At 35.7% G+C, this 16892-nt stretch overlaps 1 protein-coding gene and 1 non-coding gene across 3 annotated transcripts; one reads left to right on the plus strand and one right to left on the minus strand.

Moving 5' to 3' along the window:
- Positions 1–301: 301 nt before the first annotated feature.
- On the plus strand, positions 302–12896 carry prr14 (proline rich 14). 2 transcript variants are annotated; one of them, XM_021474311.2, is made up of 8 exons: positions 302–417; positions 3177–3261; positions 4749–4792; positions 4882–7380; positions 7536–7686; positions 7772–7884; positions 7976–8044; positions 11495–12896. In XM_021474311.2, the coding sequence occupies exons 2-8, from the start codon at positions 3259–3261 to the stop codon at positions 11817–11819; spliced, it is 3204 nt and encodes a 1067-aa protein (XP_021329986.1). In that variant the 5' UTR covers positions 302–417; positions 3177–3258; the 3' UTR covers positions 11820–12896. The 2 variants fall into 2 exon arrangements, with proteins under 2 accessions (XP_021329986.1, XP_021329993.1); XM_021474318.2 differs by having other exon boundaries at positions 7775–7884.
- Positions 12265–16862, minus strand: si:dkey-16l2.20. Its single transcript, XR_002457912.3, has 3 exons — positions 16564–16862; positions 13874–14058; positions 12265–13438 (listed from the first exon to the last, which is right to left on the minus strand). It is a non-coding gene; the product is annotated as a si:dkey-16l2.20 (transcript).
- Positions 16863–16892: the final 30 nt, after the last annotated feature.

Raw genomic sequence — 16892 nt, forward strand, 5'->3', positions numbered from 1 at the left:
AAAGCAGTGGCGTTCAGTATGCAAACCGCGCGGTCTATCTGCATACACATGAGCCAATGAAAACACTTCAGTTCATATCAGGACAAAGACGACTGTTTGGCGGATCGCTATTGGTTGCATTTCTCCCTCCTGAATCTCGATTGGCCAGAACGTTGTGGCTGCACGTTTCTAATTGGCTGTCATTTTAGACTCTACCCGACAGGCGGGCCGTTCACATACTATGCGAGGTTGTGATTGGTTCTTCGCCAGACCGGGAACACGGCCGCACCGAATGATAGGTCTGAACTCTCGGTGCAATGGTGAAACTCGGGCGCCGTCCGGCATGGAAATGTCACACAAACATCGGTGTTTTGAAAACAACGCGTAAAGGAGATGTTTACGCCGCCTCACTGCACTTTTCCCCTCATACGATTTTAGGTTTGTATGCACTTTATTTACGTCACGTGCCTGTGTGAGAAGTACGAGAGAGTAAAATAAAATATGAACGCAGTATGTTTTACTGGTTTATGCGTAGATAGCAGCTTAGCTCTGTTAGCCGCCGCAATTTACGTCGACGACGTACACAAAACCACACCAGTGTCTGGAAACTTAGATTTCTAGACAAGCGCCCGAGGGACACATTTCAGCGCCGTTACCTCTGTGGAATTAAAATATTGTAATATTCAGTGTTGAGAGACTTCTGGTGGTAATCCGTTTAACCGTAGTTATGGCTTTCGGCTGAAGTCTATTTTGGCGATATGAGACCGCTGTTTTTGATCTTCTGTCTGTACAGAAGTGCTCAATATCGGGTCGATTAGCAAACTATAGCCTACATGTTGCAAAATTACGATTACATTTGTTTTCATCGTATCTAAAATATTTCTGAATTGTTACTTGGTTATCATATACCAAGCAAAACATTAGGGGAATACCAGCTGTACCGATAATGCGAAGGCTCTTGATAAACGATGATGGTATGATGTACTACTGAAAGCGAATCCATGACAACAGAACTATTTACTTTAATCAATCGCAGCCAGGGCTTTCTGTTTTTGTTTCCACTCTGTCTGTCTTTATTATTGTGTGTAAACAACGCGTTATTTGTCTTGCTACTACATGTGTTTACTAATTTGTCTGGATGCTTATTGAGAGACTAATTGATGGACAAGTCAGCAAATGATTAAAATACGCGATTTAAATACTTGCACCCAAAATGCTTTCATCTGTTCTTATGCCATTCAGTGGTCCAGAAGAAACGATGGGAATAATTCAGTACCGTGTATTACAGCACAAACCTTTTTACCTAAATTAATAGTTAATTTACTACCATTAAAATAACATTTTTGTTATAATCAATATCTGGGACATTCTACCAGAAACGTACATTATCTGCCCTGCAATAAAAACATAAATACAGTGAATAAAAATATTTCATACAAAAAAAAAAGATATTTAAAATGGACTGATGGTTGATTTCTGTGAGTTGTTCTGTAAAGCAATATGTCATTCATTTGGTTCTCAGATCAGATTTTTTTGTCGTTATTAAAAACACTTTACACTGTACACAACTTGTCCTCAGCTCAATTGAACCTAGAGCTTTAATACTTTTGTTTTGCTAAAAAAACAGCTTTTAGAAAAAAACAGAAATAACAAGTTTAGGTTGTTATCATTCACATCAATTGATTAAAAGCATGAAATTATAAATAAATCCTACAAATATATAATACAAATAAATGCATAATGATCCCCTTATTTATTTTCATCCTGTTACATTTGCATTAAATTTAACATGCAATGCGTGCATTACATGTTTAAGGCTATGACTCGAAAGTGACATCGTTTAACTGAGAAGAAGCTGAGCGTGATCAAGGATGCTCTCTATCATTGAATTGTATGATTTTATGCTTGTTTTTGTATAAATTTTTTTAAAAGCTTAAGTCAAGCCCTGCCACTTTTTTTATAAGTGAAAATATACGTTTCTGGTAGAATGTCCCTTCTGGATTAGATTTCCCTTTCATTTTAAATCTTAAGGGTGTGAGTGTATATTATTTAAAAATTTAAATGTAATTTGTTTATAGTTTAAAATTTACTTAAATACGTTTATGTGAGTCAAGTTAAAGCTAGTGAAAATGAGACATACTGACTTTAAAATATGTATAACTAGTTTTGGTGAACTGTAACAACTGCCTTTAAGGGCAGCAAAATATGATTTTATATATATATTTTTTGACTCCCTAAAATTAAAGATAGTTCTCTTACAGATTGTTGCATTGTTACAGCCCTGTATGGTGTTCATAAATAAAGATAATTTGCAAAATGGCTTTCTTTTATCTTACTAGGGAATTGATTTGACCGTTATTGCACAATATAATTACTAAAAGATCACAGTCTTATTAGTTTATTAAGTTGATTAAATTAAGTTTAAAAGGGCATCCTTTTTAAATTCTAATTAATCAGACCATCAGTTTTGTTCATATTGAAGTACTAAACAATAGCTTTGTAGCTAAAAGAGAACGTTCAGTACACTGTAAAATAAATTAACAGGTTCTGCATTTTGGGTTTTCTGTTTATTTACATTTGTGAATTGCATTATATGGTCTTGATCTCTGTCAACTTTTGATGTTGAAATTTCAACTTTACAGTTTAACAAAGTGACTTTTGTTGACATTTTAGTAGTTTGAAATAATATAATGTATAAGAAATAATATATAAATAAACGAATCTTTAAAATAACCAAACATGTTTTGGCAGTTTATTACAAGGTTTATGCAGCATAAAAAACAACACAGACCCAGACAAGGTATCACCTTTAAACTATTAAAAATTTTCATACAACATCAATTTTTCCAACTTTTTTATTTTAAAAGTTGTCAGAAGAAAGAAAGGTCTCATAATGCAATTCAAAAGCATAAAAAAGATAAATAACATGAATCACAAAATACAGAAAACTGTCGATTTACGGATATTTTTTAACCATGTAAAACATCAAAACAATTTTTTAAGTGAATAAAAGTTGGTGTTTGGGGATTCATAAACTGTCAGTGACTACCTGCACTGTCAAAAACACAGGCAAAGCTAAATAAATAAATATTATGACTGCAATGCATTAAAGTCTTTTCAAGTGAAATGATTCTTTGCAAGAAACTGAACATCATTTAAAACATTGGGTGTAAGCAGCAACCTTTTTTTTTAAATAGGAAACAGGAAAGAGACTCAAAGATGAGACTCAGTCATCACAGCCTCAACACTTGAGTTCATTCCCATGCAAGAGACGAAAACATGGTAAGGTCCCGCTGTTTTTCCATTCTTCAGCATGTCTTTCACTTTTCTCCTTTTTCATTGAATCATAATTAACGTATTAATCCAGAAGCAAGTCTTAATAAATTTGCTCAAGCTGATACATGTTGCAGAGCAGTAGTAAAGAATGGGTTGCTTGCAGTATACAGTTTACTACACCATTCGATGCATTACTCATATTCTGATGTTGTTGTTATAGGAGTCAGACAAACAATAGAACTGACAGGACACACCTTTGTGAGACATTCAGAAGGAAAAAAATGCAAAAAGGTAGACAGCGAGGAATGCTCAAAGCCAATAGCAATCTTGCTTGGGTTAGTTTTGCCACTAGTTAACGCACTGGTTCTGTGAATCACCGGACTCCAGTAAGGGCTGCATGATATTAGAAGTCTAATATTGCAGTATTTTGTTTTTCTGAAGAAAGAGGACTCTTAAAATAATACATCAACAAAGTTTAATTCATGACCTTACACAAAACACAATTTGTGAATTTACAAGTAAAAAAACTAATATTTCCTCAAATGATTTCAAATGGTTTCCATTTATGAGTTGTGCTTTGAATTTTAGAATTGTATTTGCGAATTGACAAAGTGTTTTGAATTTACAGTTTGGATTTGCCCATTTATAAATTGTGTTTTGAATTTAGAAATTGTGTTTTGTGTATTTATGAATTAAATTCTGTAAATATTATTTTTGAGAGGGAAGTGCATTTGCATAAAATGTAATAATCTACTAGCATAGATAAAGTAAAAGATACAAATCAAATAAACATTTGATAGTTATTTTTTCTGAGGATTCTAACAGTATTCAGGTAAATAGCAATTGAATAACAAAGTGTAAACTAACACTGCATAGTTATCTTGGTAGAAAGAAATCAATAAAACCAATTGTTTTTAAATTTAGAAACCGTTCTCATATGCAAGAATGCTTTAAATATCCTTATACAGTCACAGGCCTCAAAAACACATGCAAATAACTTATGAATTATAATCCAGACTCCAGATCCTGCAATGTGTCTATTGCCCATGGGCACATTTTGATATAGATGCTGAAACAACATATTGTGCAGCCTTAACTGCAGTTATTTTTGTTCTCTACATGATGGCAGAGAATCCCCTCAAACTCTCAATTTATTTAATTTGGTCTAATAACAAATTTACTTGTAGTTACTCACTCGACTTTTAAAAAGATGTCAATATTAAAAAAAATAAAAATTTTAATGATAGGTTAGGAAAAAAAGAGACCTGTTGTGTTTATATCACTTTAATATGACTATGCACACTATACTAACACTATACTATGTTTAAAAAAAATGAACTATCTCTCTTTGGTGTGGACATTGAAATTTGTAACATTTTCATGCCCAATTGTACACACTACACTACATGCTAACTAAAATCCAAAAGTGAAAAAAACATAATTGGACCCCTTTAAATGTTTTTTTTTTCTCCTTCGTTTTTTTCTTGATACAGACAAGCTCTGCAGTTGAAGCTGAGATGGAGGAAGAATATTCAGAGTGAGTGATGCTGGGCCAAATGGACAATAAAAATCTTGAATCCTTTTCCAGCAATCATGTTTTAAATGTCTTTTGTGTCTTTATTTTAGGGATGAATGCCACAAACTGGCATCACCCTGTGTGACCGTACAGTTAGGAGGTGGCAGCACTGCAAAAAAGCCAAACCATGACCAGAAGCCAGCCGAGAAGGAGTCACCAGAGAACCTTTCAGCAATAAAACGATGGGAGATTGGTCCACTTCTACAGTCATTCAAATCCAAGATGGCTAGCTTCACTGAGATCGTTATGAGCCCTGTTCGGCTCTTCAAGCCAAGTGACCCTCTGTCATCAGCTCCACTTCCTGACCATCAAGAACCACTGACTGAATCAAATATTGAGATTTCAACCCGGGCTCATGAGGTCGAGACTGAAAGTGATCCATTTAGAAATGGACTGATTCCAAAAAGGCCTTCTTCAGAAAAGGTACAGTGCAATACTGCACCGAAACGCCACAGAGTTTCACCGAGACTGAATTTTTGTACAGTTTCAACAAGTGACAACCACAAAGCAGTATTGGATGATATTCAAATGCCCAGTGACGTTGCATCAAATGAAGAAAATCAGATTAACTGTCCTTCAACCCAGTCACAAGCCGTCCTTCAAGATGAGACACGTGCTACAAGTCCTTGTAAAGCACAGACTCCATTTCACAGGAGTAGGCTAAATCTGTCAATAGACGAACCTTTGTATTCTAAAAGTGCCACGCGTTTGTCTAGTGAAATCAATGTTCATACAGATGCAAAAGTTGTTTTGCATCCACTCTCAGCTAAGAAATGCGAGTCCTGCGGTTCAGGAAAGCGATCAACCCTTTTGAAGTCAGAGTCAAACAGTAGGACAAGCAAAACTTGCTTAAACAAGCCTGATCCTGTAGCCCCCTCTTTTAGCACTTCATCTGATTTTGACATGAAAGATAAGGAAACAAGCACAGCCTACTCAAGGATGGCCACCAGGAAAAGCCCTCGAAAGAAACTTTTCTCAGGGTTTACCGTGTCTGCTTCTGGCGAATTGGCAAATTTTGAAACAAGATCAAAGACTCTGGATGTGGAGATGAAGGAATCACGGTCTGAAAACAGTAAAGAGTGTGCAGACTACTTGTCTGGAATATCAGACCCTCCAAAGAACACTTCTCTCCCGCAAAAGAATGCAAAGAGATGCAGAGAAGCTCCTCATGAAAAGAAAGACTTGCAGATAAAGAGTGACTGTGACAGGATGAATGCTGGAGAGGGAAGATCTGTTAGGAATAAGAATTTGAAAGACGATAACATCACTCTGGAAGTAAAGAAGCTGGATGGAACTTATGTTCAGGACAGAAAAAAGACAAAAAGTGTTTTTACAGCGCAACCACTTAAAGACTCCTATTGGCCTGTTGATACTTTTCATTCTGAAGATGTTGATAGGAGAAATTCTATAGAAGCTTCAGAGGAAGTGAGACAGGAGCAGATTGTGAGTCGGTTGAGAAAAAATCTAAAATGTAAGCCATCATTGAGTTCCATCAATGTAAGTAATGCCACCGATAGTGTGTCTCCTCAAAACGGCACTCAAAATGACAGTACCATTAATGGATCATTGGAACATGTACTCCTGAAAGAGCCACACAAGACAATTGAACCTCCAAAGACAAGACGACATCTTAGAAGTTCAACTGATGTTTCACAGAAGAGAAACCTTCGAATACCCAAGCGAAAGGATTACAGCATGAGTTCAGTGGTTGATCCAGCAGGACCACGTAAACCTTCAAAAAGAAAACTACTACCTAGTGAACAGTCTACAGCCAAGGAGCAGGGTGCATCTCATTTTGGACCAAGAGTAGTATTAAAACCACTATTGTTGTCACCTAAAACAAAACATAGGAAACCCACAAAGAATGTAAAACGTCCGAGCAGAAAAGACGGTTTCGTTCAAACTAAGAATGGTGCCATAAGGGGCGAGGATGATACAGGGAGCCCAGAAAAGCCGACAGAAGATGTTCCAGTAGTGTCGTCGACAGGTAGCGGCTCAATCCACCTCAAGCGCAGCTACTCCTGCCCTGAAATCCCGTCCATAGAATTCAATGACTATCATTTACCCCGGTGCCACACACATGACAGCAGCACTACCTCACGCAGCAGAAAGAGCTTACCCGCTCCACTTCCCATCCACCATCATTCACCGTCCAAGCGCACTCGTCGGCACACTGTCTGCAGTGTGGAGATTGAGCGAGAGATTGCTCCCTTGTGTCTCCGTAAGGAGGTGTACCCTACTAGTCGGGGTAGCCCGTTGTCCCCTTCTTCCCCTTATTCTCCCTCCACCTCTCTCACAGTCCTTGCCTCATGTTTTTTGTCCAGTCCTTTAGCGTTCCTGTCTAAAAGCTCAAGCCAAGGGCGTAGTCATGCTAGCAATGCCAGCTCTGGCAGCATTTCAGCTGCCTCCAGTTTTGTAGCGTCATCATCACCGTCCTTCAGTTCCCCCCTTACCTCCACCCTCACGTCCTGTCATGCTTTTACCGGCCAATCCTCTGTTGTCACTCCCAGCCCCGAGACACCTTCTGCCTCTGTGTCATCACTCAGCAGGTAATTGATCAGATTCCCAGCTTCCCTCGCCGAGTATGCTTGCCTTTTATTATTTACCCATTCTTTTTTTTAAAGAATGTATCATTTTTAACAAGATCCGACATATTCCAAGATGGATGAAAATCAGTAATGAACATTCTCTTTCTTCTCTCAAGTGTGTTTTCACAAAGCTCATTGGAGACAGACAATGTGCATCAGATGGAGTGTGAGGAGGCAATAGCTGAAGAAGAAGAGAGATCCGACTTTGACTTTAAGCTTTCTGCATCAATCTCAGAGGAGAAAGCTCTGTCAGATTCTGAAATCAAGGTATTCATTTTCTCATGACTGTAGTTTTTGGTGTAAAATGTATAGTTTAGTTGAATCCTCACTGGGTCTTTGCTTTCTTTGTAAGCAGACAGACACAAAGGGCAGTCAGAGAGGAAAGGTCTCCTCCATTCGGATCTGTAAAAAGATTCCAAAACCTCAGAATAATCTCACCCCAATGGGACTTCCTAAGGTCATCAGGTGCGTATATATAGAGAAGATACATTTTTCATTTGTCCCTAGCTCATGTGCATCTGTAAAAAAAAAAGTGTTTCTTGTTTGTGCTCTACAGAATAAAGAAGAAGGATTTCAGCTTGGAGGAAATCTACACAAACAAAAATTTCAGCAAACCTCCAGATGGGTAAGACATTGGTTATTACACTTATTTCACGGTAGTTTAGTGCAAACACTTATCAACTTGATTGGCTTTCGAGCCAGAAACAACATCTGATCACAATTCATAGCAGTTTGTTTTTTGGTATTAAGCTGTTAATATTAATACCTTGTTTTGGTGTACTTTCCCACAAGCTGTCTCATTGTGATCATGTTTATGTCAGTATGAAGAGAGTATGTGCCTTTTTCTTACAATGCATTTGAGCACATTAGTGTCTACACCATAAAAACAATCCAACCAAATTTATTCAGTTTCTGCTTCCAGTTACTGTGGAAACCGGGTATTTGAAAAACATTAACCTTAACACTAATGCATGCAGTTGCAGTGGATAACACAAAATATAAAATCAGTTTCAAACACATGAAAATGAAATGTTTTGTGTCATTTGCATGCTAAACTGTTTCAGTGGTTGGGACTCTCTTTAGGCTGGTTACAATTTTTATCTGACCTTTCAGAATTCTTGTACTCAAAGCTACTTTTGCTGTTTTTAAACCACCTTTGACATAGGGGTGCTCAATTATGGAAAAAAATCATGATAATTTTGGTCATAATTATTTTGTAATCACGATAATTCAAAACAATATACAGCCAAAGTCAAAATTATTCGCTCTTCTGTGAATTTTTTTTTAAATAAATATTTTCCAAATGATGTTTAACAGAGGAAGTTTTTTTTCTTCTGTATTTTCTATAATATTTTTTCTTCTGGAGAAAGTCCTATTTGTTTTATTTTGGCTAGAATAAAAGCAGGTTTAAATATTATTAAAACTATTTTATTGTGAGCATTATTAGCCCTCTTAAGTAATATATTTTTTGATTGTCTGCAGAAGAAACTACTGTTATACAATGACTTGCCTAATTTCCCTAAGTAAGCATTTCAATTGCACCGTTAGCTGAATGCTTTTATCTTGAAAAATATCTAGTCAAATATTATTTACTGTCATCATGACAAAGATAAAAAATAAGTCATTAGAAAAGAGTTATTAAAACTATTATGTTTAGAAATGGGTTAAAAAATAATAATTCAATAGAATAAATATAGGAAACAAACTGTGCTTTAAGCATCTTCACTGTAAGAAAAAAACTAATTATAGCTACAAAAGTCTTTCATTCAAGAGCAATGAGTGATTTTTGTCTTTTAGTTGTTTGATTAATGATAAACAGTCGGCAGAAGGAATATTGCACGCTGTCACTTTAAGAGCAGCACGGTTCTCATTTATAGTTTCACTTTCACATGTGCTTTGATTCTCAACTCGTTTGTTTATTACATAAATAAGGGTTAATATAAATAATCTCTAAACACAGCGTTTGGTCAAATTTGAATGTGTTTGACCATTAAAGTGCTCACATTAAGATGACTTTAGATGTGTGTGCTCTGCTCGTCTCTGAGGCTGAGTGCATACATACAACAACATGCAATATCTTTCGCGCTTTTAAAAACATGAATGATTCAAATGTACATCAATGAATGATGCGCATCCCTTGCTGCAAACATTACATTACAGTACATGCTTTTAGTAAATTTCATGTAAAAGTGAACTTTGCAGAGCAACAAATGTGTACAACTGGAAAGGGGGCGGTATATGATGCAATAATCGTTTGATATCGATTCAGTGTTTTTCATAATCGTTAGAAGTACTAAGTTAGCCGTACTTTGACAGAATAACAACTCTCTTATTTTAAACTTTTTTTTTTTTTTAGTTTGTTTTTATAATGCCAAAGATCACAGATAATCACTCAATGCTCACAAAACACCCTTAAAGTGGGTGTATATGTTCAAATGTTGATGCTCTTATGTGCATGCACAGTTTAAAAGTAGGTTTGTGGGCAAATCCTTCAAACGCTGTGATCTTCAACAAGATTTTATTACCTGGCACATTCTGAAGCAATCGCATGAAATTTCACACCAAAAACATGTACAGAGGAAGACATTGCCTCACAGCCTCTCTCTCTAACTCTCTAACTGTCTCTAACTCTCTCTCACTCATAAGAGCTTAATAATGGTATGAGCCGTGAATACTTGCTACACTTACAGGTCCTTTTTCAGCACTGGCAAACCAGAATGCCTCGCCATTATAAAGCCTAGTCTGCTGTAAACTACTAGTGCATCCCAATTAACATACTTCTGCACTATTCTGTGCCATTTAGTAGTATAAATGGTACACGTAGTGCATTTACACTGAAAACTTAACAGAATAAGTGCACTTTAAATACTCGGATGATGCACTTATTCAATCATTAAAAATAAGTGTGAAATGATGGACACTTCACACACTCGACGACCGCTGCTTTGCTCACGCAGCAGAAGGGGCTGAGCTTTTAGGCACTTATGTTGGATTACTTTATTTTAGATTGTGAAAGCCAAATTCTCTTACAGGAGTGATTATACTCGATTATACTATCTATCCCGATGGTCAATGTGGTTATACTCATCAGGGTTCATACTGTGCTGGAAAACCTGGAAAAGTCATGACATTTTGAAAAGGCCTTTTCCAGGCCTGGAAAAGTTTTGGAAAAACAAACCCAAGATGTTTTGGAAAAGTCATGAAATTTGTTTAACACTTAACTGTGCACTTGAATATATTTAGGATAATAAAATTGGGTACATTTTAAATAAAATAAAATTGAGCTGTCCGTCCCTTCTCGTGGCGTTCTCTGTGTGGGGTAAACTTTCAATCTTCAGTAATAATTTTAATTTTCAATAACTTTAAAAATCAAAAGCAGTTTCAGTTTCACCTCTATTTCACTTGCTTTCAACGTAGTTCAAGGTACATTTTGAGTCTCTTGTCTAGAAACAATCTCTAACTGCGGAGGTAAGATACTGGGGGTGCTAACGGCTAATTTGTCTTCTGAAAACACAAGCCAATATTTCTAAAATGTACACACAGACAACAACATACTTTCTGAAAACTATTTTACAGATATAAAAAATAAATATAAAATGCATGGATTGTCACATTTTTTGATATGCAGTAATAAATTTGAACGTGCATTTATTTTCTTATTTATCATGTGTAAGTAGACATTACAATAAACATGAAACAAGATCATGAATATTTACCTGAAAGTTTTGGAAAATCATTGAAAAGTCATCAAATTTGAGTAGTTAAAATGTGTATGAACCCTGACTCATGGCAGGAGTTATTCATTTCAGTTAATTTGGCAAACGTCACCTGGGAAACGGTTTGATTTTCCGCTTGGTATAAAATGTTAATGTTGATTTGAAACGACACTACATACATGTACCATTCTGTTAAGTGTGTAAGTGCATAAGTGTCTAGTGTGTCATTTGGGACGCAGCTAATCTCTCTGAAAAATTGTACCCGTCTTTAATTTACCTTTACCTAGAGTGTGTGCTGTTTGTTTTTATAAGATTTCAGTCCATTTGGTCAATGAAGCTACTATCTCAAACTTTTTCAGACGTCTGGAAACCATATTTGAGGTGCCTCTTAATCGGCGTGATGGCTCGCAGGCTGTTGTGGGCCCAAAAAAGTTGAAGCGCTTTGTGGAGTTTCCTGAACTGGGTGTTGCCAGGAAGCCCAAGAAGCCCCTGGTTGGTTTGGTGGCGGGAGGTGGAGCTCAGAGGAAGACAGCAGGAAACTCTGTGGTCTGTAGGACCAGACGAGGAGTCGGGGGCTCCTCTAAAGTGGAGGAGGGCCTCACCTTGCAGGAATTGGAGTCGCTCCTCTGCTCTAAGCTTGAGGAGCTGGACACCTGGATGGCTCTTCAGCAGGTCACAGGGTAAAGCAGAGGTCTTGTTTGTTCTGTACCAAACAATAGCCTTTGTGTGTTTTATGTTAAAATTAACTGTAAATTTATTAAAGGAACAATAAATATTCGCAGATATATAAAATCTGGTTTTGATTGCTAATGTACTGTAAAGATTTTAAAACGCACCACATTGTTTATGTTTCGCAAGGTAATGCGCTACCGATAAACAAGGAACACCCTTGAAAAGGGGTTGCTGCGCTCTGTTTTTCTTTTTTCTTTTTTATAACCAATCAAAAGAAGAGCACTTGTTTACATCAGTCTGTGGAGTATGGTTAAGATTTCTCTAATTCCTGCTTACCCTCTTTCTCAAAAAATAGTTTCAAAGATAGTCAGAAGATCATTGTAAACCATTCCTCTGTCAATCTATTCCACATTCATATTTCATTGGTTCAAATGAATGCCTTAATACTCTCAGGATGGCCCATGTGTTTCATTTTTATAAAGCGAACAGCACAAAGGCCTTTACAAAGTCATTGTGGCAGCATTGAAAACACTGAGTTACCAGAAAGACAAAAGATGTGCATTGTTCACTTTTAAATGATGTTTTTGTGCTTCTCGACTGTAAACATAAAAGATTTATAGGTTTCAGTGCATTCTGTGCTTTTACTCAGGTACTCCAAATATAGTCCGTTCAATTCATAGGCTTCTGCTCCTCTTTGATCTAGTGATTTGTAATACCGCTTGTGGCGTTTGGGTATGTTGAATGGTTTGTGTATAAAAATTGTTTGATATGTATAGACGTGTGGGTTCTGTATTTCTATTAGAACATGATCGAGCTCTTTTTGTAAGTAGTGCTTTGTCAAGTTGTTGTAAGAAGTTCATAATGAACAGGTATATTTTGACTGTTACACATTTTATTACAAAGGCTGAAAGACACGCATTGTACAAAACATCAAAAGCACAACATATCGGAATAACTTATTTACAAGAACAGAATGATGATAATAATAATGTAACCACATTCAACGTTTGACTGCCATGCTCTCTGTGAGTGTTTCATTTCTAATTTCCACTAAGAGCCTAAATAAAAACAGCTTGCTGGATTGTAAAAGTAGTTTGTTTGTATCTTGTGTGCTTGGCTTTAATATATGTAACACATTCCTGTTAGTTACCACTTTTGGACTACCTGCATTGGCCTTTCTGCTCTGCAGTGGTGGGTTTTAAACTCATTTAGGGATCTTGACGTATGCTTTTACTAGTAACCATCCGGTATTTTCTGTTATAACCTTACAGGTGTATATATGAATTTAAAATTTTGTCTATTTACAGAATTTGTCAGCGAGCACCATTCAACACCCCTGTAAGTGTAGGTTTGACCATCTCTCTCTCTCTCTAAAAACTGTCCTTCTTTAAGTCGTTTAGATGTAACATGCAGTATATGCAATAAAAGTCATAAACAGTTTCACAGTGTCAATCTATGAAAGTTACAATATAGGAAAAAAATACCACTAGAAATGGGAAGATGAGAATTAAAACCACCCAGGCTACAATCGCCCCAATTCCCCATTTACAAGCTTTTTCAGAATATTTTTCCACCTTTGCTTTTGTTTCACTGCTGCTTTCATGTTCAAGCGTTTTTCTCGTCTCTCGAGCCTGAAAAAAAAAAAGAGAAAAGGCAGTGTCAGGTTTCAAGGTGTTTTTCCAGATTGCTAGATTACTTTATACATTTCTTTCTCCCCTGACTACACTTCTAAAATTTCATGGTGTTCGTTTTTGTTTCATCTCTACCAACAGTATCTATGCTACTGGCCACAGATCAGTTTACTGTATAGCTGCACTGTATATGTGAGAATCTGTTCATAATTACATTAGATTCACACAAACTTACTATAAAGATATACAAAGTGTTTATTTTCATTGCATAACTCTTGTGTTTTGTCTTTACTCCCTATTTTTAGTGGGATTGCACATATTAAATGTAGTTTAACTTCTATATCCAACAATAATCGATAACTAACCAAAGGAATGGTACAAATACAAAGATACGGTACAGATATTTCAATACAGTAATAATTAAGCCATAGTTACCTTAACGGAGTACATAAGGGACATAATTCCAAAGCAGGAGAGGCCACATATGATGCTGCATATTGCTAATTTGCGGTGGTCTTTGTCTGTACAGATGGCTGTCAGACCAGGATAGTGGTCAGTGCTTTTCTCAGTCTGCTTACGAAAAGGCTCGAGAACCTTCACTTCCTCTAATTCAGTCATCTCTGTTCAGAATATAAAAAATATATAAATATACACTCAGTCAGTTCATGCAAAAATGAGCTAAAACGACAATTGTTGAGCATTTATTTTGGGTTGGAAACAGTATAATTGTTTTACATTCAATTAACTTAAATTTGTAAAAACTAATAAGTTTCCTTAATTCTTTCATGTTGTCTCAACACACACTGATTGTGTGGAACCCGAAAAATGTTTCCAATACCGTAAAAAATGAAAACTTAAACAAATTTAATTTATGACAGTTTTCAGTAATAAATAAAGTCATTTATTTTAGGTAAAGGAGCAATTTGAGCACAGTAAAATCCAATAAATGTAGAGAACTCAAACCAAACGAGTACTGTAAAACCCAATAAGTTAAGGCAACTCAAACCATTTGAGGAAACCGATTGCTACAAACCATTAGAATTAAAAAACTGATCTATACAAGTACTGTGAATTTAACTGAAGTAGAAGTGATGAGCTATTTAACTCATTACTGTGTCAGCACTAAGTTCAAAACTCTTCATGTGAGTAGAATTAACTTTTAGGAAATTTTTTTGAGTTAACACTCATTTCATTTGATAAAGTTGACTGTTGGTTTTTGCAGTGTATTGTTCGCTATTTAATAGTGAGCAATGCGTGCACTTGTCACAAAACAAAAGTATTACTATGATATTAACATGGAAAGGAAATTATTTGTACTGTAATAAAAGTATTTTTCTATTTATTATTGTATTAACAATATTATATTGAATCATTTGTACTGTAGTTTGTTAAACTTAATTTAATTGTAAGAAGTCAAAGTAATTTGAATTTTCACTTTTTACAGTGAATGTAGGGGACTCGACATGGAAGTAATAATTTTGCGTGTACTTCACCATGCACACTGTTGAAAACGATTAGTTTAGGTTAAAAATAAAATAAAGTAAAGCTGTTGCATTAAAAGCAACAAGTTTGCTTAACATTGAGTAAACCTGTTGTAACTTGAAACTTGAGCCTGGTTTGTCTCAAGGTTTTTTTTCCTTCACTTTCACCAATTGGTGAAGTTTGTTCCTCACTGCTGTTGCCACAGGCTTGATTGGTTTGGGACTTGTGGAGCTGTGCATCAATGGATTTGCTCTTCAGTGTTTGGACTTTCAGCAGTGAAATTTAAACTACACTGAACTGAACTAAACTGAACTTTAACTCAGAAAACTGGACTGACGTAGTTTCAATTTACTAGAATTTCAATTTACTAGAAGCTGTGTTGACAATCTACATTGTAAAAGTTCTATAGTAATAAAGATGAATTAAATCGAATGGTTAAATTGACTTATTTTAAATGGTATTGATTGTATAATATTTTAACTTACTTAAAGGAATAGTTTATTCGACATTTTCTCATTCTCAATTGGTTCCAAACCTTTGTGAGTTTCTTTCATCTCAAAAAGAATATACTTTGAAGAAAGCTGAAAAGCTGTTACTATCGACTTTCATAGTGAAAAACAAATACTATGAAGTCAATGGTTACATGTTTTAGCTTTCTTCAGAATATCTTGCTTCTGAATTCAACAGATGAAAGAAAGATAAACATGACAATATTTATTTTATGGTGAACTATTTCTTTAACTAATTTAAGGGCAAGGAGTCAACTAATCGCTTTTACAGTGCAGCAGTCTCCAAAAAGCGATCTCTGCCATATTAATTACTGATGGTCTTGTTTAGTAATTAATTTTTTTTTAAATGCTTCAATGTGATTGATGTGATGCTTATTTGTGAAATATTAATTAACTGGCAATCAATGTATACTATATTTTGTTATATGCATTTATATATTTAAAACAATTTGATAGTTAAAAAACACATTTTGTTACAAATGCAATCTTTTTGCTAAATAAGTTCAATCAAATTGAGTATTTATTTTCTTCCCATTTAAAAAAAGTGTTCCACTTGTGGTTTAATTAAACTTAACCAAATGTTAAACATACACTTGTGAATTAATGGGCTGATCACTGATTTGTAAAATGAACAGATTCTTGCCTCTAATTCATTTTACTTTCAGTTTTAATATGAGGTTAAAAAGAAAGAAGTTTATAAATAATAAAGAGTGAGAATCAAATAAATAAAAAACGGCTGAACAGGGATTTCCTAAAATCCCCTCAAAGCATTTCATGCGAAGAGACTTTCTTGTATCTCTCATTGTTTTGGAGCTTGAAAAACTAGTATGGACAGAGATGGTCATGTTATGACAGAAACTGGCAACTATATTGAGTAATGACAGACTTCACTGTTCATTAATTACAAAGCCAGCTTCCCCCCAAGCTTTATTATCTTTTACTTTTTATTTTGACTGTGAAAAGCCACATCTTTATCAATTTCTGAATCACAAGTACAGGACTGTCACGACGAGACTGTGATTTAAAATCTCAGCAATGTACAGTGGGCTCCCAGAAAGACAATAATCTTGAAAGAAGAGGTGAAAAGCATGATATTTTGAGCCAGTTGTTGAAACTGAAGCCCTCTGTACTTACAGACTCGCCCAGACTTGATCTTGAGGGAAGAAGTGTCTGAAATTCCTCAACTCCACCAGAGATCCAAAGCTGTTTACTAACCTTAAGTTTTGTAACCTTCCCCTTAAGTCTGGAGCTTTGCTATTCTTGATTATTTAGTAACTTTTGTTCTAGTGTTCAATGACAAGGTTGTCACATGACTTCCCATCAAAGCTTCTTCTTTTTTCAATGGAAATTTCAGGATGACTTCTTTAGCTGCTGTTTAGTCCTTTGAGGAGGCAGAGAGAGTGTGAACACTGAGCCCAATCCAGCAGTGACAGACTGAGCTGAGCACTCCTTCTCCTATTTTA

The sequence above is a fragment of the Danio rerio genome, chromosome 3 (genome assembly GCF_049306965.1).
Source record: "Danio rerio strain Tuebingen ecotype United States chromosome 3, GRCz12tu, whole genome shotgun sequence".
Taxonomy (NCBI): Eukaryota; Metazoa; Chordata; class Actinopteri; order Cypriniformes; family Danionidae; genus Danio; species Danio rerio.

Bases quoted from the DNA above. Each gene is read 5' to 3' on its own strand.
- prr14 (XM_021474311.2), top strand. The intron at 7,885-7,975 runs GTGCGTATATAT...TGTGCTCTACAG, and splicing joins GGACTTCCTAAGGTCATCAG to AATAAAGAAGAAGGATTTCA. The intron at 8,045-11,494 runs GTAAGACATTGG...AAACTTTTTCAG, and splicing joins TTCAGCAAACCTCCAGATGG to ACGTCTGGAAACCATATTTG.